This window comes from Hipposideros armiger, unplaced genomic scaffold (assembly GCF_001890085.2).
Source record: "Hipposideros armiger isolate ML-2016 unplaced genomic scaffold, ASM189008v1 scaffold_1001, whole genome shotgun sequence".
Classification (NCBI taxonomy): Eukaryota; Metazoa; Chordata; class Mammalia; order Chiroptera; family Hipposideridae; genus Hipposideros; species Hipposideros armiger.
In genome coordinates this window covers 343,616-365,114 of record NW_017732351.1, presented here as the reverse complement: position 1 = coordinate 365,114, position 21,499 = coordinate 343,616, and the positions used below count along the sequence as shown (strand labels likewise).

Genomic DNA, 21,499 nt, shown 5'->3' with positions numbered 1-21,499 from the left:
AAATAGGTTTATGAAACCACAGATTCTATAACAAGCTGTGATTTTACTAGGAAAAAATTTATTCTAGGAATTTATAGGACAGAGTAATTATTCCATATAAGACATCTAAAATGACTCTGGGTGGTGAACACACAATGTGATATATAGATGATGTATTACAGAATTGCACACTTGAAACCTATGTAACTTTATTAACTATTGTTACCCCAATAAACTTTAATTAAAAAATCTAAAATGACACTTAAATGTCATATATAGTCTAAGTAATTATTTCATGCATTTTCCTAATGAGTATATTCATTTTAAAGAAGTACCCAATGAATATACATTCTCCTCCTCTAACCCATTTATCATAGGATTAAATAAAAGTATGGCCTAAAAACTTTCCCTAAAGGCTAAAAACTGATCCTTCAATCACATCCATGAGGATAATAACTGAACTTGAATGATAGTGGGTGATAAGTCCATATATATCAAGTTTTCAAAGAAACTCAGTCTCTGCGCCTCTAACTCCATTGTATATTTTATACTGGCTATTGAAATATCTAGCTTAATGCAACTCTTTATATCAGCCATCTTTGACCATTGTGACAAGTTGTTCAAATATAAACATCCAGTTACAAGGACGGCCTTTATGACAACAGGATTGTGCCCAAATGAGCTTTCCAGGGATAACTGTAAACAAACTTAGAAGTGAATGCAATTTGAATATGCAGGTTTTATGCAAGTATTTTTGTGATATATTGAAATGTGTGAAATTCATATTTAACAAAGTTCAATATTGTTGTTTTTTTCTTATTTTCTCAGATAGATGAGATATTTCAAAAATCCAGTTTAAATCATCATTACATCAAGTCTCATGTTGTCAACCTTAGGTAATCACAACTAATCAATTTGTATGACAAACGGCAACTTTGTATTATTTAGTTACTCTTCAGTTATTTGTTTTGTGGACAGAAGCAAAAATAACTTACTATTATTACATTTAATTGTTATTCCTCCTGTATAGAGTACCTATGGGGGAGAATTTCTTAACTTGGGTAGAGATGAAATATATTCTACGCATTGTCCTTTAAAGACTTACTTTTCAGTTAATGATTCTCACAATTAAATGCTCCTCTCAATTTTACATAATTTTATACAAACATATTATGAATTTTAAAAAATCAAATATATATATATATATATATATATATACACACACACACACACACACACACACACACACACACACAGAGTTGATGGATTTAACGTGTTTTTATTTTTCCAGAAAAAAATTTTTGAACTCTCAGTTACTCTCCCCTCCCTGAATATGATTAAGTTTTACAGGCAGGGAATAATTCAGGAATTAACATCTATATGATACAGGAAAGGGGAAATAATCCATGACAATAAAATATATAAATTATTTATATTGTATTTTCTTGAAGATATAACAATATTTACATAATAAGGTACAAAATTACTATGCCTATGACCTCACACATTTATTCTGGTGTTTTTGTCTTTCAGGTCAAGTAATGATAGCTTGAAAATAGATGCAGTGCTTAAATTTCACTTTGTTTCTAAGAATGCAGACACAATAAAAAGGCAAGCTGATAACATACTGCATCAGAAGTTGAAATTAAATGAAAGCTTCTTGAAGATAGATGATTCATTACCTTATCTTAGAGGCAAGAAATACCATTTTTTCCCCTTGTTACAGAGCATCATTTTAACAATCTTCTCATCTACAGAGAAAGGCATCTTTATTTCACTATAAAATGAAACCACTTTTCACTTTTAAGTCTCTCATTTACTTGATAATAAACATATTTCCAGATAATCAACACCAGAGATTATCTTCCTTTGGTTAATATGGAAACAACTATGAAACAAGAATTATATGATAACCCAAATATAATAGTATTTAAAAAGAGATCTTAATGGAATTGTTTGTATTAATTCAGCACGCATGTGATAAAAACCTGCACTCTGCTACTATGCCATTTTAAGACTCCCTTGTGCTACCACCAGATAGCCAGGCCCATCTCTTCTGCCCATCCCTAGCCCCTGGCAACCACTAATCCTTTCTCCACCTATGTAATTATATTATTCATGAGTATTACATAAATGAAATAATATACTCTATAACCTTTTGAGATTAGCCTTTTTTTCACTCAGCATTTTTTTTTAAGTTTCATCCATGTTGTGTGCATCAATTGTTCGTTCTTTTTTATTGCTGAGTTGTATGTCATAGTAGTCCACGGATTTTTAACCACTCATCCATTGAAGATTTGGGTAATTTCAAGATTTTGTCTATTACAATGAAACTGCTAGGAACATTCATGTTCCTACATGAAAATAAATCTCCATTTCTCTGGGATGAATGCCCAAAAGTAGAATTGTTATGTTGCACTGTAAATCCTTTTTTTTTTTTTTGAAAGGAGGATACCAAACTCCCTTTCCAAAGTGGCTGTACCATTTTGCATCCTCATCAGCAATTATGAATGACCCACTTTCTCTGCATCTTTGCCAGAATTTGTTGTTGTCATTATTTTCCATGTTAGCTTTTCTGACAGATGAGTAGTGATATCTCATTGTGGCTTTAATTTGCAATTCTTGAATAGCTAATATAAACATTTTTAATGTATTTGTCATCGGTATATCCCCTTTGATGAAATGTTTGTGCAAGTTTTTTTCTAATTGAGTTATTTTTTTTAAATGTTGACATTTTGAGAGTCCTTTATTCTAGATATAAGTCCTTTATCAGATATGTAATTTGCAAATATTTTCTACTAGTATTTAATTTGTCTTTTCATCCTGCAAACAGTCTTTTAGAGAGTAAAAGTTTTTAATTTTGATGAGATCAAATTAATCCAACTTTCTTCTTATAGATTGTGTTCTTGGTAATAAATCTAACTTTTCCTCTAGTTTTGGGTCCCCAACAATTTCTATGTTTTTATATAAGTTCTATAACTACATATCTTACTTATGCTTTTTATATATTTTATAGTTATTTCTATACATTTTATAGTTTCACATTACATTATGATCTATAATCCATTTTGAGCTAATTTTAGTGTAAGCTGTGAAGTTTATAGGTAGGGGCTTACTTTTCTCTCTCTTTTTTTTTTTTTTAAGCTAATGGATGGCCAATTGCACTGTTTATTGAAAAGCTATCCACCCTCAATTGAATTCCTTTTGCTCCTTTGTCAAAAACTAATTGGGTATCTTTTGTGTAGACCTATTTTGGGGTTCTCAATTGGTTCTTCTACCCTTCCATCAGGATCACTTTCTTGATTACTGCAGCTGTATAACAAGCCTTAACATTGGGAAGAATGATTTTTCCCACTTTATTCTTATCAAAATTGTATTGAGTATTCTAGTTCCTTTCTACATAAATTTTAGAATAATCTTGTCTGTGTCTACAAAGAAGCTAGCTGAGATTTTGATAGAAATTTTGCTAACATTATAGATCAATTTGAGAAGAATTGACATCTTTACCATGTTGAGTAGCAGTATTTTCTAAATTTTAGCATATAAATCCCATACATTTTTGTTATATTTAACTGACTATTTTGTTTTCTTTGGGGAAATTATAAATGTTGTGTTTTTTAATTTTTGTTTTCATTTGTTTGTCTTTAGTGTGTTGCAATGCAAGTGACTGATTTTGTATCCTTGCAACATTACTGAACTCACTTATTCTAGGAGTTTCTTTTGTAGATTCCTTGGAGCTTTCTATGGTGACAATTATGATGTCTACACATAGAGGCAGTTTTATTTCTTTCTCTGAAATGTAAATGCCTTTTATGTTTTTTTCTTTCATTTTTTAATGTTTGATTTAATATATAGTGATTCTTTTCACAATAAAAAAATCAGCGAACAGCATCACAACCTGGAAATCTCTTAATATAGAAAACTTTTTAAAATTTTTATTAAATTTATTGGGGTAACATTGATGTGTTTTTATTACCTTATTCAGCAGCTTGTCTTCCAGTACTCCGTTAAATAAGATGGATGACAGTGGACATCCTTGTCTTATTTCCAGTTGTAGAGAGAAAGCATTTAGTCTTTCATCTTTAAGTATGATGTTAGATATAGGTTTTTTGTAAATACTCTTCAAGAAGTTGAGGAAGTAACCTTTTATTCCTAATGGACTAAGAGTTTTTATTATAAGTAGGTGCTGTATTTTTTTTATTGAGGTAAAATTTTCATAACATAAATTAACTATAATGATTTTAAAGTGTATAATTCAGTGGTATTTAATAAACAATGTTGTGCAACCCTACCTAGTTCCAAGATATTTCCATTACCTCAAAAGGGAATCCAGAAATCCTATACCCATTAAGTAGTCACTGCTCATTCTACCTCTCCCCAACCCCTGACCACCACTAACTGACTTCCGTCTCTATGGATATACCTATATTCAGGAGGTTTCATATAAATGGGATCACATAATATCTAACTTTTTGTATCTCGCTTGTTTCACTTACCATAATATTTTCAAAGTTCATCCATGTTGTAGGATGTATCATTACTTCATTCCATTTTATCACTGAATAATACTTCACTATATGGATATACCACATTTTGTTTACTAATATTCATCAGTTGATAAACATTTGTGCACTATCCATTACAGGAATATTGTGAATAGTACTACTATAAATATTGATGTACAAGTATTTGTTTGAATACTTGTTTTCAGTATTGTTAGATATATACCTAGGAGTGAAAATGTTGGGAAATATGGTAATTCTATGTTTAACTTGTTGAGACACTGCCAAACTGTTTTCTGTAGTAGCTGTACCATTTTTCATTCCCACCAGCAATGTATGAAGGTACTAATTTCTCTCAATCTTCATCAACACTTGTTATCTTCCAATTTTTAAAATTTTGGCCATCCTAGTGAATAAGATATGTGTCAAATTTTGTTGAGTGCATTTTTTGTGTCAATTGATATGATCATATAATTTTCCTTTTTTAGTCTGTTGAGATGGTAGAGTACATTAATTGATTTTTCAAATCAATTGAGCCACCCACACCTACCTGGAATAAGCACCATTCATCACTGTGTATTATTTTTTTTGTACCTTATGGGACTCGATTAGCTAAAATTTTGTTGAGGGTTTTGCATCTAACTTCATGAGAGATATTAGTCTGTTGTGTGATTTTCTTGTTGAGCTAGTTTTAGTATCAGGGTAATACTAGCCTTATCAAATTAATTAGGCAATGTTTCCTTTTCTTCTAATTTCTGAAAGTGGTTGTATAAATTGATGTTCTTTGAATGTCTTGAAAAATTCCCCAGTAATGCCATCTGGGCCTGAGGAGTCCTTTTCTGACAGATTTTTTTGTTGTTGTTGTTAAAATTTAATTTCTTAAGTATTTGGAATATTCAGGTTATCTACATAGTCTTTGCTGAGTTTTGGTAGTTTGCAGCTTTCAAGGAATTTATCCATTTTTCTAAGTTGTCAAATGTATGAATGTGAAATTCTTCATAGAATTCTTTAATTAACCTTTAAGGACTCCACTCTTTTGTGATAACCCCTCATATCATTCATAATAGTACTGGTGATTTATGTCTTCTCTATTTTTATCTTTGTCATTCTTTCCAGAAGTTTATCTATTTCACTGATATTTTCATACAACCAGTGGTTTTTTGTTTTCAATTTTATTAATCAAAATTTTGATCTTGAATGATTTTTTTCTCTTCATTATATCCTTCTCCTTACTTTAGGTTTACGTTGCTCATACTTCTCTAGTTTCTTCAGGTACAAATTGAAAATATTGATTCGAGATCATTTCTCTTTTATTTTTCTTGGTTTTTTATTTCTCTTTTCTAATGTAAACATTTAATGCTATAATTTTTTTCTCTCTACAATGCTTTATCTGCATCTCACTATATTTTCTATGTTTGTATTTTAATATTCACTCTGTTCTATGTAATTTTTATTTTCTTTGAGACTTCCTCTTGAACCCATAGATAATTTAGTAATATATTGCTTAATTTCTCAGTGTTTGGAGATTTTATCATTATCTTTCTGTTACTGATTCCTAGTTTGATTCCAATCTGAACAGAGAACATACTCTAATTTCATTTCTTTTAAATGTGCAGAAGATTATGACCCAGGTTAAGGTCTATCTTGATGAATATTCCATGCACACTTGAAAATAATATATATTCTGTTATTGTTTGATGGAGTGTTTTATAAATGTCAATTAGACCCTGTTGGTTGATGGGAGTTGTTTTGTTCTATATCCTTGCTGATTTTCTGTTTGATTTGTTTTCTGTTGTTCTGTATCTTGTTCCTGTTCCTTTTTTCCTCCATTCCTGTGGGTAACTTGACCATATTTTTAGAGTTCCATTTATTTTTAATGTCTTTAAGTTTATCACTATGTAGAGCTGTCTTAGTGGCTGCTCTAGGTACTAACATATACATATGTAACTAATTACATACTACCGTCAACATTTCACCACTTCAAATGAAGTGTAGAAATTTGACTTCCATTTTGGTCTCCTTACTCTCCCCACTTTTTAGATATATTTTTAAAGTATTTCCTCCATATACATTCAGCAAAAAATCAGATGGGGTTATATCTTTGGCTTTAACCATAAAATATGTTTAATGAAACTCATGAGGTGAAAGATAGTCTATTATGTTCATTTTTATTTTTACCTGTTCTGCTTCTTTCTTTCCTTTCTGAAGATTCTAGCCTTCTTCTGTTATCATTTGCTTTTTGTTTGGATGGCTTCTTTAAACCACTAAAAGTAGGTCTGTTATAAACAAATTCTTTTAGTTTCTTATCATCTGAGGATATCTTTTTTTTTAAGATTTTATTGGGGAATTGGAACAGCGTTGGACAATCGGGGAAGGGGAACAGACAAGTTGCTGTCCTTTTGTTCTTCAGTCTGGGGAACCACATTGTTCTTCAAATCCTGAAGTCTCTAGCCATTCTCCTTCTCTACTTCTTTCTCGCAGCATTCAGAGTCCTTTTATTGTTATCTGATGGATAATTTTCATAGTATTTAGTTGCATTTATAAGAGAAGAGCAGGGAAAAGTGAGTCTATACAATCTAGTTCTAGAACTGGAACTATTCAATCTCTTTTATCCTGCAGGTGGAATACATCTATTGGATAATGTTCAATGTGAGATATAGCACCATCATAGAAGTTCATCAATAGTTTCTGCATAGATAGTAATTAACTTAGGGTACAATTAGCTGTGAACTAACCATAACTCCACCCCTCTCTCACTGATTCATAACCTACAGAAGATGACACTAAACTATAACTGACCTTATAGTGAAATGGTTGCAGGACAAGCTTTTGACCTCCAGAACCATTCAAGTCATGTTTTTAATAGATTTGCCTCATAATATTATTGTGAGGATGTAATAAGTAAGTAATGTGAAGTGTTTGTCACAGTTTCTGGTAAATAAAACTCAGTACATTATTAGTTATCATTACTTTTCATTTATTCATTTAGCAAGTATTTATTAAGAATTTATTTGTGCCAGGAACTAAATTTCCTAAAGTCCATATACAGTAGTCAGATGAAGACTTTAATTTATACCTAGGCCTCTCCTTTTATAGGGTCTTATTATGTTGCCTTTAATTAAGATTTTCCTGACTTATTCAGGTGCTCCCAACCAGAAATATTTAAGTCACATAGGTTTAATATTTTAAATTATAATTGTTTCAGTAATGAGCAATCATGCTGTATTTTTTTTTCCAGATATGAATGAAGCACAAGCAGAGCACATTCTGAACAGCTGTAAGTTCAAGAATATCACTGAGATGTTTATAAATCAAATAATAAAACTCAAAACACTTCTAAAGTTTCCCTATTCCCATGTTTACTATTTCCCAAAAGTATATAACATCTCTGGATGGCTACATGATTTAATTCTACTCAATTGAGAAAAATTGCTACTAATAATTGGGAACGTCATATGGACTCCTTGGGAATAACTTGCTCTTCCTTTCATTAAGTTTCACTGAGGACTTCTTTTAACAATCCCCTTTCAATTTATTTTATGTTTATTTGGCTCACTTTGTTAAAGTAGAAAATTTTGCTTAGAATTAACTTCATCATATGCACTTTGACATTTATATTATAGTAATGTAATGGTTGTAATATTACACAAGTATTTTAAAATACTACAAATGTAATTTCCCTGCAGTAATTAATGTACAGTTCCCACTCAAAATTGTCAAACAGCACTGGGATAAACTGCTGCACATAAAAACATAACCAAGAAAAATATGAAAAAAAAATTCAAGTAAAATTGCTTTACATACATCAGGAAGGGTGTTAAATATTTTGTTTATTAATCTATTTTTCAATGTGAATAATCATTATTTTATAATACATTGGATTGTCAGAAAAGTCATGACGTATTTTTTCTGTTTTTCATTGCAAAAAATGCCATGACTTTTCTGACAACCCAATAATTTTTATTTTTTTAAGGCCAGGCAAACCTATAAATGTTTTTATCTTTAACTATGAATATGTGCCAGACATCACTACCCACATTTATAACTCTGGAAATAACCCTCTTATTCCCTTATGACAGGTTGTGGTTTAGGAAGGGAGTCCCCATCCATGGAAAGAATTGCTGCTGGTTATGTTGCAAGGAAAGCTGATTGGCCATGGCAAGCCAGCCTGCAGATGGATGGCATCCATTTCTGTGGAGCATCTTTGATCAGTGAGGAGTGGCTCCTGACTGCCGCTCACTGCTTTGACATGTAAGTCCTCCATCTGTACCAAAAAGATCACCAATTTCACCTCTTTTTTTTTTCACCTTCACTTCCTATAATTTTTATCCCTTTTTCATTAGTCATCTTAGCCCTCCCCCACCCCCAATAGTACTGATGATTGTTTGGGAGGCTCAGAAGAAGCAACAATTACTAAAGAATAGTAGAAAAATTCAGAGAGTATCTTCATTTCCAACTGGATATACTCATATATTCTCCAGCAATCTCAACTTTAAGAACGAGCCAACATGGTCAAAATTTAAACACACTCACCAGTTTTCCTGAGCCATATTGTGGATTTTTCAAAAAATCCACTAACAGTATCCCAATGCACAAACTTACATCAGATTATCCCACATAAATATCTTTGGAGCTGTGTTTTTATTATTTGTATGCTTTTTGAAGACAACATATGGGACATTGGAGACAATAAAGAGATACAGTAACTCTAGTAAAATTCATATAAAATGGGAAAATATTTTGGATAAAATTTTAGTCTAAAAGAAAGGGTGAGAAAACAATACATAAAGTGTGGCTCCAATTTTACCACCTCTGTCTCTCTCCTTCCCTTCCTCCCTGCCTCTCTCCCTTTCTCTCTCCACAGTTATACGTGCATACATACATTTATATAACTGTGCATGGATATGTGTATATGGGTTCGTATATATGTGGGTACACATGTCTAATTTTTATTTATATTTTCTTCAACTAATCTGTATTACTTTTGTAAAATATTATTTTCTTTAAAAAATACAAACTCCCCCATGGAAGACAGTAATTTAAGCTACATCAGAATGGAGGGATTTGTCATCAGCTAAATGAAAGTAAAGCAGTCCTTGGGGAGAAGCCTCATATAAGAAGGTGGGAGGATCCTAATCAACCATCACCTCAAACAATATGCCCTTCTCCCACCCATATGTCCCATGTTCATCCAGAGTCCTGGGAAACTTTAGATCAGAAATGAACCAACCATAATCCTTTTAATCTGTGATCAGTTACAAAAACCCCAGACTCTGGATGGCTAGTTTTGGAACAACTCTAAGTCCGCCACTAATGAGAAGACAGGTGCAGTCAATTATCATTCACGAAAACTATGCTGCCCATAAGCATGACGATGACATCGCTGTGGTGAAACTCTCCACCCCCGTCCTATTTTCCGATGATGTGCACAGAGTCTGTCTCCCAGATGCTACTTTTGAAGTTTTGCCTAAGAGCAAAGTGTTTGTCACTGGATGGGGAGCATTAAAAGCAAATGGTGAGTATCTCAGTAAAAAGATCCATGCAAAAAAAGAATGAAAGCCTCCATTTGAGTGGAGATATGAACTAAGATACCAAATCAAAATATAGAAAATAAGAGATGAAGTCAATGTGTCCCATGAAAAATATGGTAAACCCTTCCCCCCAAAAAAAACCAGATATGGTGAATTATGGAAACTTTGGCTATTACTATCACTATTACTCAGTATCAGTGTTTATTGTGTTCTTTGTGGGCTATTTTAGAAACTAGGTATAACTTTCTTTTAAAAACTAATTCAAACATAATTTTTCACATGAGTTTTTTTCTTTCCATTGCTGTCTTTAATATGTAGAGAGTCTGCTATGGCTGCATGATTCTTAAAGTATGTGATTTGCAAGCAGTAGTGACAAGCGTTTATAATGTGTCATGCAATTAGACAGAAGTAGCCTTAAGAGAGCAATTTAAATGAAATTCCTAATGCTAAATAGTAAATGTGGCCCTCTGATCCGTGTATCTATGTAACAGCTTTGAACTTGAGACTTTATAAAGTTGACAAGTGTGACATTTTACTACACTTAAGAACACACAATAAACTGCAGATAAACCTTTAAACTCTGATATGAATCTCCAGTTTCTACGTCTCTTTGTACTTTTTACATATAGTTTAGTCTTCCCTTGACCTTCTGATTCTTATTCCAGGCTCTTAGTATGAAATTGTAGTCTTATTCATGTACTTCCTCAAAGTATAGCTTTTATTTACTGAGTCTTCATCAGTTGATTTTTATAGAAGCCTACTACCCTTAAATGTGCACTCCAAAATTCTGGCATTGGGTCCAGGTTTATACACTGTTGTTATAACTTGAGAGTTATTTTTCTCATCTCTGGGGGATCTGCCTTATTCTATAGGCATTGATGATTAATGTGATGGTAATTAAATCCTTTGGGATTAGACCTGCCACTTACTGACTGGAGTAGAAACAGACAGCATGTACTACTAGGGCAGCACCACTACACTTCCTCTAGAAACTAAATAAACTTAACACCACCCTCTTCCAGAGCAGTAGTTTGGGAGTGATTTGGAATTTCTTAATGAATTATTTTATACCCAATGCTGTGCAGATTACTGTTTATTGGTCTATCTAAAAAGTTGCATACTTTTCAGGAATAACATCATATATTTGTTAGACATCAGTCTAAAGTTAAGTATTAGATATATGATTATGTTTTTTTTTGTTTTGTTTTGTTGTGTTTTCCTACATTTTGAAACTAAAATGAGCACTACTCAGGTTTTCTTTTCCTACCTCCCAAGATTGGTCACATATCTAATTAGAAGTATTATTACTAGACAGCTTATAAAACAAAAAACTTTTTATTCTGGATAGTTTCTTCCTTGAATAGTTGGTAATGTGAAATAGCTTGTTATATTGTTAAGCACTTAAATTGACTTTTTGAAAGTTGAGATTAAAGAACTAAAAGCATTTGATATTTAAAGTGAAGCATTCTAGACTAATGAGCTAAAATAAAAATACACCCACAGAAATAAAAAATGGCTGGAATACAGTTGATTAAAGCCTAGAAATACCTATAAGTTTTAAATGCCAGTTAGAGACAGCAAATTGAATATTGTTGATGTATATACTCAAATAAATAGATTGTATAATAAGCAGACAGTGAAAGCATTCTCAGGGAGCATTTCAAGCAGATTCAGAAAAGAAATTCAGAAAAGAGAAAGTTGTCATGTAATGATCCTCCCATGCTTAAAAATGATGACTGAGGAGAAGAAATTCACTAGGCCCTAGAGAATCTTTAATTACTATAGAGGAGTTGGGCTTAGTTCTTCAACAAGATGGTCAATCCTAAGTAAATGAATTTATTAGTTTTAAAACAGAGAATTAGGGGCCGGCCAAGTGGCTCATTGGTTAAGAGCTGGCTTGGGATGCCAGAGGGCCCCAGTTTGGATCCCACATATGAGGGCCAGTGACACTGCCCTCTACAGCTAAGATGCTGAACAACAGCTCAACCTGGAGCTGGGCTGCCATGAGTCGCTGGTGACGGCGTAGGCTGCAGACCCTGCTGCAGTGGGTTGCCATGGGCTACTGCGTGTAGCCAGCAGCCAGCGTGAGCGTCCAGAAGCCAGCAACTGATCTGCCTCGCCCGGGAAGAGCGCAATGATGGTGCCAACTTGGGCCAGTGAAGCAACGTCCTCCACAACTAGACTGAAGAACAAAAGGACAGCAACTTGTCTGTTACCCTTCACCCAATTCCCCAGCGCTGTTCCAATTCCCCAATAAAAATCTTAAAAAAAAAAACCCCAGAGAATTAGATTTATTTATGGTAAATAACAAAATCCCTTAAAAACTAGATTTTCTTTTATGAAAGCTCTCGCAACCACTATCCATCATTAACATTGAATGGTAGCTTTTAGACCATGAGGGTTTTAAATACATATTTCTTCAATAGCTTCCATTGATGAAAATCTGAATATGGTACAAGGTACTATCATAACTGATTGTATTCATTATGTTTTAACCCTCACAATAAACATATGAGATAGGTATCATTTTCTTCTTTTTACAGGCGATGGTGCTTAGTAAAGTTAAGTAACTTGTCCAAGGTCAAATAGCTTATAAATTGCGCAAAGTGTATAAACTAGTATCTGCTGTCCCTCCAGAACCAGAGCCCTTAGCACAGAATTGTCCTGACTTGTTGATCAAATTAACAGCACTGCCCTCCTTCATCTTCTCAGTTGTCTTTGTACCTGTTACAAACACAACATCCATCTTTATATGAAGAACTAATACAGTCTTTAAAACAGAAGCTATTAAAGGGGAATGAGGAGAATATAATGGCTAAAACTGTACCATAAACAACTAAATAATATTTTTCACATTATAACAAATCAGTAAATGTGTGGATCATTAATGAAACATGATCTATTTCTTATCTTGGTATTTGTTACTTACCTTGTTATTAGTTGTGAATAGCAATTTGAGCTATTATCAAAGTAGACATGGTCTTTCTTATGAAGCAATAATATTTCACCTATTCAGTATTGAAGTTACTTCCTGATAGCACAAAGTTGCTCTAAACTGCTCCCCCTAAAGTATTCTCAATTCCCAATAAAACTGTGCCCTTTGTAGAATGATCAGGCAGATTTCCAGGTAGGGCAAATAGTCACAGCTTACCCCAGGTGGTGAAAAATGCCCTGGATTTAAATCTAATATTATCTCCTATTTAGCTACGTACTCACAGCAAGAAGCTTCAGTTTTCTCATCTGAAAAAGAAACTATCCTTACCTATATTTGGTAGTTGTTGTAAGGATTAAAGAAGATGGTGGGAGTAAATGTGCCAAGAATGATACCCAGCGCATAGAAGGCACCCCAAAAATGTAACTCGAATCTGAGTACTGTCATCAAACCCATAGTCCTACAACTTCCAGATATATGTTTTATCATTGATCTAGTCTTTGAAAGACACAATTAACTATCATAAGCAAGAATATGTAAGCTCTTCATTTATTTATTTTTTTCTTCCTTAGGTCCCTTTCCCAATACTCTGCGACAAGTTGAAATAGAGATCATAAGTAACAATATATGTAATCAAGTTAATGTATATGGTGGTGCTGTGTCATCAGGAATGATATGTGCTGGATTCTTGTCAGGAAAACTTGATGCCTGTGAGGTAAGAATAAGATTCAAATCCACAAAAATGAATCTGTTGAATAGAGGTAATCTTACTAACCGCAGACCAGTGTCATTTTGTGGGGCTCCATAAAACTAAGTTATGGAGGAGAGAGGAGAGTATAAAAAGAGGGAATGGAAATGTTCCACCTTTAACACCCTATTATTATCCAGATCCATATGTAAAAAATGATCACCACTTGCAAATTAGGACTCTGATTAGAGAAAAGGACTGGAAGTGCATAAGAGAAACTAAGTCAGGAAGCCACACAATCATTGCTTCAAGCCATAGTCATAACCGATAGTTTGGTATCTAATCCCTACTAATTGTAAGGCACTGTGGGATGGGATCTGCAGATTCCACAATGGCCAATAGAGCTTCATGCCACAGGTGCTTGAACTATTCACATTAAACAGTGTACATCCAGATAGAATTACACTATTTAGGAAAAAATTTTTCATCACTTAAGCATTTAAAGGGAATATCAGTTTTAAAGTTTGGCTATTTAAAGGACTAAAAATAAATAACTAAATAAATAAAGAGTTTACCTATAGCCTTTGAAACTGGGTCCAATAGTTTAACAATTCTTGAAGGATTAAGAATGCCTTTTAAATTTTTGACACATATGCGGTATGAATGCTTTTCTTATTCGCAAAGGTGCCACTATTGATCTGCCATTGGCTGTCTGTCATGTGATGGTAATAAATATTCATTCACTTATCATTCAAACTTTGAGTCCACAATCAACTTACAATATAATAATATAGCACATGAGTAATTAAAGGCAATGAACAAAAACCGCTAGGATTCGGCTACATTTTCTGGAATACAAGGTCTCCTTCCCTTCATTTTACTTTTTGAGAAACAGAAAGAACATGGGTGGTCCAAGATAAAATTGGATCACATGATTTTCAAGGAAGAACATGAATACATCCATATTTAGAATAGAAGCAAATCCACAGAAATGAACCTCTTAAACGAGAGTTGTATTTGAGTTTATTCTATAAGAGACTGGGTGTTCTCTTTCCATTGGTTCACGTTCCCTTGCTTCCTTCTCCACTAGCATACTGAGGACCTAAATTAGCATCTGGACCTACAGGAAAGGAACTAAGAGGATAGATTTTGGTTGACCAGGGTTTTCACACTCAGTCTACTGAGTACTGAGGTGTACTGTGAAGAATGTGAAGGAAGAGAGCTAAAAGCACAAGACTCTAGGACCCTGTGCCTGCTTCAAACAGGATCATTTTTCTTATTAAAAAAATAGTCTGTAAGGGGCTTCTACATAATACTTCTTTTTAATTTAAATTTATTGGGGTGACATTGGTTAGGAAAATTATATAGGTTTCAAGTGTACAAACCTATAATACATCATCTATATATTGCATTGTGTGTTCACCACCAAAGTCAGTTCTTCCATAACCATTTATTTGACCCCCTTACCCTTTTCTCCCATCCTCAATTTCCCCTTAGCCACTAAACTGTTGTCTGTGTCTACGAGATTTTGTTTGTCTTGTTCATTTGTTGCTTTCAATTTTATATTCCATATATGAGTGAAGTCATATGGTTCTCAACTTTTTCTGTCTGATTTATTTCACTTAGCGTGATAATCTCAAGATCTATCCATGCTGTCACAAATGGAGTTATTTCATCTTTTCTTATGGCTGAGTAATTTTCCATTCTATATGTGTACCACATCTTCTTTATCCAATCATCTCTCAAAGGGCACTTTGGCTATTTCCGTGTCTTGGTCACCGTGAATAGTGCTGCAATGAACATAGGTGTACACATATATTTACAAATAAATGTTTTTAGATTTTCGGGGTAGATACCCAGAAGAGGATTGGCTGGGTCATATGGTAGCTCTAATCTTAATTTTTTGAGGAACCTCTATACTATTTTCCATAGTGGCTGCACAAATTTACATTCCCACCAGCAGTGTATAAGGGTTCCTTTTTCTCCACAGCTTCTCCACACTTGTTATTACTTGTCTTGTAGATAATAGCCATTCTAACAGGTATGAGATCATATCTCATTTGGTTTTGATTTGCATTTTCTTAATAGCTAGTGAAGTTGAGCATCTTTTCATATATCTGTTGGTGGCTTGTATGTCTTCTTGGGAGAAATGTCTGTTCAGGTCCTCTGCCCATTTTTTAATAGAATTGCTTGCTTTTTTGTTGTTGAGTTGCATGAGTTCTTTATCTATTTTTGTATTAGCCCCTTATCAGAGGTGTAATTTGCAAATATCTTCTCCCATTTGGTGGGTCGCCTATTTGTTTTGCTGATGGTTTCTTTTGCAGTAGCTTTTAAGTTTGATATAGTAGTTCCATTCATTTCTTTTGCTTTTACTTCCCTTGCCTTTGATGTCAAATTCATAAAATCCTCTCTAAACCAGAGGTCCATAAGTTTAGTACCTAGGCTTTCTTCTATGCAATTTATTGTTTCAGGTCTTATGTTTAGGTCTTTGATCTATTTTGAGTTAATTTTGTTTATAGTGACAGACAGCAGTCTAGTTACATAATACTTCTTTTGAATGAATAGGTTCATTGCTAAAAGATCAAGTTACAAGCCAGTTGTCCAAACCTTGAGCTAAAGCTATCAAGGAAGTCCTCATGATTCACACACTTTAAATCAACTCGCTAGGGCTAGGGATTCCACCTTAGTTTGGGAGCAAAATACTTTGTGTGATAAATGATACATATTGACTTGGAGTGCCCTTTGAATATCTTCTTCATCTCAAGCCAGCTGCTGCAAAGTGATACAACATCCTTGCTATCAGGATACCTTCCTATCAACTTGTGTGAGTGGAACAAGATGAGATAAAAACTCAGAGCAAGAGATTATTTCTACCCAACAGTCAGAAGAGCCTTCATAGAGGAGGTGAAATTTAGTTGAGGCTTGAGTCACCATTTATGTAACAACTGGATGCCCAAATGTACATTCAGCTTGCACTCTCTGCTCATGTAGAGCAAAACTAAAAACTATACGAGGATAAAACTGAAACCTTAGTTTTATTCACACTATCTTTCAGGTGAAGACATTAACAGAAATAAGCAGAGATAATAAAATAATAACAAAGATAATAAATGATAAGCATGATTTTATTAATCCTAATAGTAAGTAAAAATAAAATTAGTTTTGCATACTTCAATTGAAATATTAATTTATTAGACATTCATATGCCAATTAGCTCTCATTCTTATACCCCTTTATTTATTACACTGACAATATTTTTTCTTTTTTCCAGGGTGATTCTGGGGGACCGCTGGTTATAGCACAAGATAGTAACATTTGGTATCTTATTGGAATAGTAAGCTGGGGAATGGACTGTGGAAAAGAAAACAAGCCTGGAATTTATACAAAAGTGACTCGTTATCGGGACTGGATTAAATCTAAAACTAACATCTAATGCAACAACTATCTCTACCTCCAAAATGTAAATGTCATATATGGTCTCCAGCAAACTGTGTCTAGTATATGTTGCCATGTATATTGTCATCAAGTTAGATGCAAATCAGTGTGACCTGACAACTCTATCTTTAAACATGAGCAAAATAGGCTTTTTTTAAAAAAAAGATTATCTGAAGTGTTTTTTGCTGACTATGAACATACAAGATACTGTCCACTCCACAATGATCTGCCATTGGTGCTAAGTGTCTCTAATAACCTCTTTACTCACCTTTCTGTCCCTACTACACATGTCTCATTTTAGAATAATTCAGAAGTTTAAACAGATAAGTACCAACTTGCAAAGCATTCTCTGCCTTTTTCCCTGATATGAGAATGCTGCCCTCCCCTGACTCCACAGTGTTGATCTTCCTCATCGAATAATCCTCATTAGGAAACTATAGGTCCATGCACTAGACAAATCAAGGCAATTAGCTTTGTCCAGTGGTAATACAATGATGGAGGGGTGCCAGACATGAAACCAGGACTTAAGAGATGGCACTACTGTGAGTCCATTCCCCTTTGCCCTCAGATGCACATTCAATCTTTCTTGGAAGCTTGAAGAAAGCTGCCGTTTACATTTCTACCCAGTAGTGCAGATTTTAAACACTTTAAACAACTACACCAATATTTATTTACTTTGGAACAGTGACTAAATGCTTGGATTAAACAGCAGAAGAACTGGAAATATTGCCTAGCATAGGATTTTGTTCTAAACTATGTAAAAATGCCTTCGGTATTCAGAAAATAAAAGCAAAGTTTCTTGGCCTTTTCACTAGATGGGAATGAGAAGAGGCAAGGACTGAATGAGAGGGAGCTACTTTCCATCTTTAAAAATGGGAGAAGTTCCAATTCTGGTATAAATTTACTTTTCACTTCTGTTTAATTATTTCCTAATGTAGTTTATTTTCTAAACAGTTTTATTTTCAATCAACTTCAGAATAATAAAGGACTGACAGAATGAGAAGCCAATATAAATTAGATAGTCATAAATAACTCAGATGAGAAGCCAATATAAAATTAGACATTCATAGACAATTTGATAAAAGATTTTGGGAAAGACCTTCTTGTATGATATTTAAATCTACTATTAAAAAGGTAGGCATTCTTTGAAGAATGGTATTTATAGAGAATATTCAAATAATTAAGAAAGCATTTTAGAATGGTTTAATTATTGTGATAAAAGTCATTTTCATATATATTTAAATGCATTTTTGTGGTACTGTACATGACTATGTGATATAACTAGTGTTCAAGAAAACTCAAACTTTTTCTGTGCACATAACTTTTTACTTGCTTGCCCATCTCCGTTTATGATTAATTTACCTAATGAAATAACTGCCATGTTAAGATCCTTTTGAGTTGTATATCAAGTAAGAGTCTCTCTTGCCCCAGATTATATATATTGTTTACATTAAAATATATTTATAATAATAAAGTCAAACTCATTCTCTGAGTCACTATACTGCCAAGTTTTTCAACCTTGGTACTACTGACATTTTGTCCCCGATAATCCTTTGAGAGGTGGGGGCCGTGGAGGAGTAGCAGCTAGCCTCTGTGTTCTAGAATATTTAGCAGCGTTCCCTCCCTCTACACACTGGATGCCAGTAGTAATCCCACCAAGTTGTAACAAACAAAAAATGAATCCATTGAAAAATGGGCAAAATCACCCTCATTGAGAACCACTGCCAGGGGATCAATAGTCAAAGGTAAAACGTCAGTGGTAAAAACCTTGCATCCACAATTTCTTCGCATGAATTTGGGAATATCTTTCTTCCCCTCTTTTTATAATGCTGCTACATTGCGAATCCTAAAAGACCATCACAGTCACACTCATCTCTAAACAGTCCTAGTCAAATTAAGATCATTTGGAAGCTGAATCTGTTTGGGGGAAGGAGATTGTTTAAAGGCTGAGCTGCTAATAATTCATCCCTCGGTAGACAGATAGATAGAGATTTATATATAGAAAGACGTATATAGAGATTTATAGAGACATATATCTAGTGAGAGAGATGTTTAATACCTAAATCCTACAAAATTGCACCATATATACTCTATTTAGTATCATTAGAATGCATAAATAGATACTTGAGAGTATTATGTATTTGGCCAATGTAGAATGGCTCAGTTCTTCATTCACTAATACTGCAGAGTGGAGAATAGAAAATTGCATAGCAACGCTATGCACTAAAAGCTGCACTCTCCAGTTTGGTAGCCAGTAACCAGATTGGGCTATTTAGATTTAAATTAATTTAAATTAACTACAATTAAATAGTCATTTCCTCAGTCATACTAATCACATTTGAAACACAAAATAGCCACATGTGGCCTGTGGTTACTACACTGGACAGCACAGATATACATCATTTCCATCATTACAGCAAGTTTTATTGGACACTACTGACATAGAGAACTCTGTGCAACTACTTACATAATCACTCATTCATCTAATAAACATCTCTGAGCCTCTAAGTGTCAGACATTGGGTATTCTAGTTACTGGGTATACAATTGTGTATAAAACCAAGTCCTATTATTATTATTATTATTATTATTATTATTATTATTATATTATTATTATTAATTTCAGGTGTACAAAACAATGTAATAGACATTTTACCCCTCACAAAGTGATAACCCCCTTCCCCAATCTATTGCCCCTCTGATATCGTATGTATCTATTACAATTCCATTGACTCTATTCTCTATGCTATACTCCATAGTCCTGTTTTCAATGCCACATAAAAAGGTAGTTTTTGATAACTGCTGTAGAAAGTAGCAGAGTCTTGGGGGAGTGTTGCTGGCTAGGCGCAGCACAATCACTTTTAGACTCTCCTTTGTCTTGAGGCGCTGGTCCTCTAGTGGAGAGGGGAGTCTTTGTATAAGCTATAGCATTCCTATCAGGTAGACTGAAGTTGTCAGAAATCAGTTTTTCAACCTTCTAAAGATCCCAGAACTTCCCCAATTAATGGTATATTAAAGAATCAAACAGAGTTTTTTGTTGCTCTTTAAATCAACAGGGGATTTCTTATAACTCAAAAAGATACATTAATGGCAACCAAAGAAAAGGTGATCAAGTAATGGGGAAGCATCAGAGTGATTTTATCACAAAATTTAAAGTATCAAATGTTTTAAGTAAGAATGAAATGAAATGAAATAAGGATTGGATTGTGCAATCTGTTAATGTCATTTTGCTTGCCAGAGGGGAGAGGGTTGAGGGGATGAACAAAAAAGGTGAAAGAGGCACAAACGTCCAGTTATAAAATAAGACACAGGGACATATTCTCCATACAACATAGAGAATATAGTCAATATTGTAATAACTTTGTACATTGACAGATGTTACTAGACTTATGGTAGAGATAATTTCATAAGGTATATAAATATTAACTATATTGTATACCTAAAACTAAAATATTATATGGCAACTGTACTTTAAAGGGACAAAAAAAAAAAAAAAAAAAACCCTGCAAGGAAGGGACTAAAAAATTTAGACCAAATGTGTTACTATGCTGCCATCTACTGGTCCATGTTATTTTTAAAACATTTTATTGTAATCTCATTTCAAGCTACAATGTTACACCAGCTGTTTTCCAACATACAATGATACAAATAAAAATCTGTCATTCTCTCCCCAGTTTCCTCCTAATATAACCAAAGTTCAAAGTTTTGTATATTCTTTTATAGTGTCTCTGTTTATATAAACATAAACAATCTATTCATTTATAAAGGATATACTCAGCTTATTTTCAAACATGGCATCATTTTATTTGCACACACAAACATATGTATAATGCATTTTATGTATATCTGGGCTCTCATTTTGGCCAAAATCGTCAACTAGCATAGTGTACTTACTCCTTCCAAGGCAACCAGATCAGATAAACTATAGAAGAAAGAGGTAAACATGGATTCTAGGCTAGGAAATTATAATAAAAGTGAGAGGCTAGGAGGCTGAGGTTACCCTGAACTAGGGTATGTAGGGAAGGTAGGTGACTAGGTGGCTAACACCCAGAGTGGAATGAGAGAACACTTGAAAGGCGCACTTTTTAAGGTTTACCCTTTCGTCCTCCAATACCCTGCCTTGCCCCTATGCTGCCTCGAGACAATATCTGCCTGCTTTTCATACCAGAAACTAGTTGCAGAAATCCAACCACCAATTCTGGAAGCATGAAGGCAGATGCCAACTAATAAGAGGAGTTTGAAAACTTATTTTAATTTTTATTGTTTTCCGTTACAGTTGACATGGGAGAAGAATTTCTATAGAAAAGGTGGCAACTAATCAGCTGCTTTGAGGTATTTTCTTCCTCGGCCTGGCTCCTCCAGAGCTCCAGGCTAGTGCTTGTCAACTATAATTATATATACCTATAGTCACGGGATGTGGAGTAGAGTGTGGG

At 33.8% G+C, this 21,499-nt stretch overlaps 1 protein-coding gene across 1 annotated transcript in view; it reads left to right on the top strand.

Annotated features, from left to right (window-relative positions):
* Positions 1-17,437, top strand: part of TMPRSS11F (transmembrane serine protease 11F) — a 101,005-nt gene extending 83,568 nt beyond the window's left edge. The window contains exons 8-10 of the mRNA XM_019631460.1: positions 9,737-9,996; positions 13,517-13,659; positions 16,904-17,437. Of these exons, the coding sequence (XP_019487005.1) occupies positions 9,737-9,996; positions 13,517-13,659; positions 16,904-17,065 (565 nt within the window). The 3' untranslated portion in view covers positions 17,066-17,437. The remainder of the gene's footprint in view (positions 1-9,736; positions 9,997-13,516; positions 13,660-16,903) is intronic.
* The last annotated feature ends 4,062 nt before the right edge of the window (positions 17,438-21,499 follow it).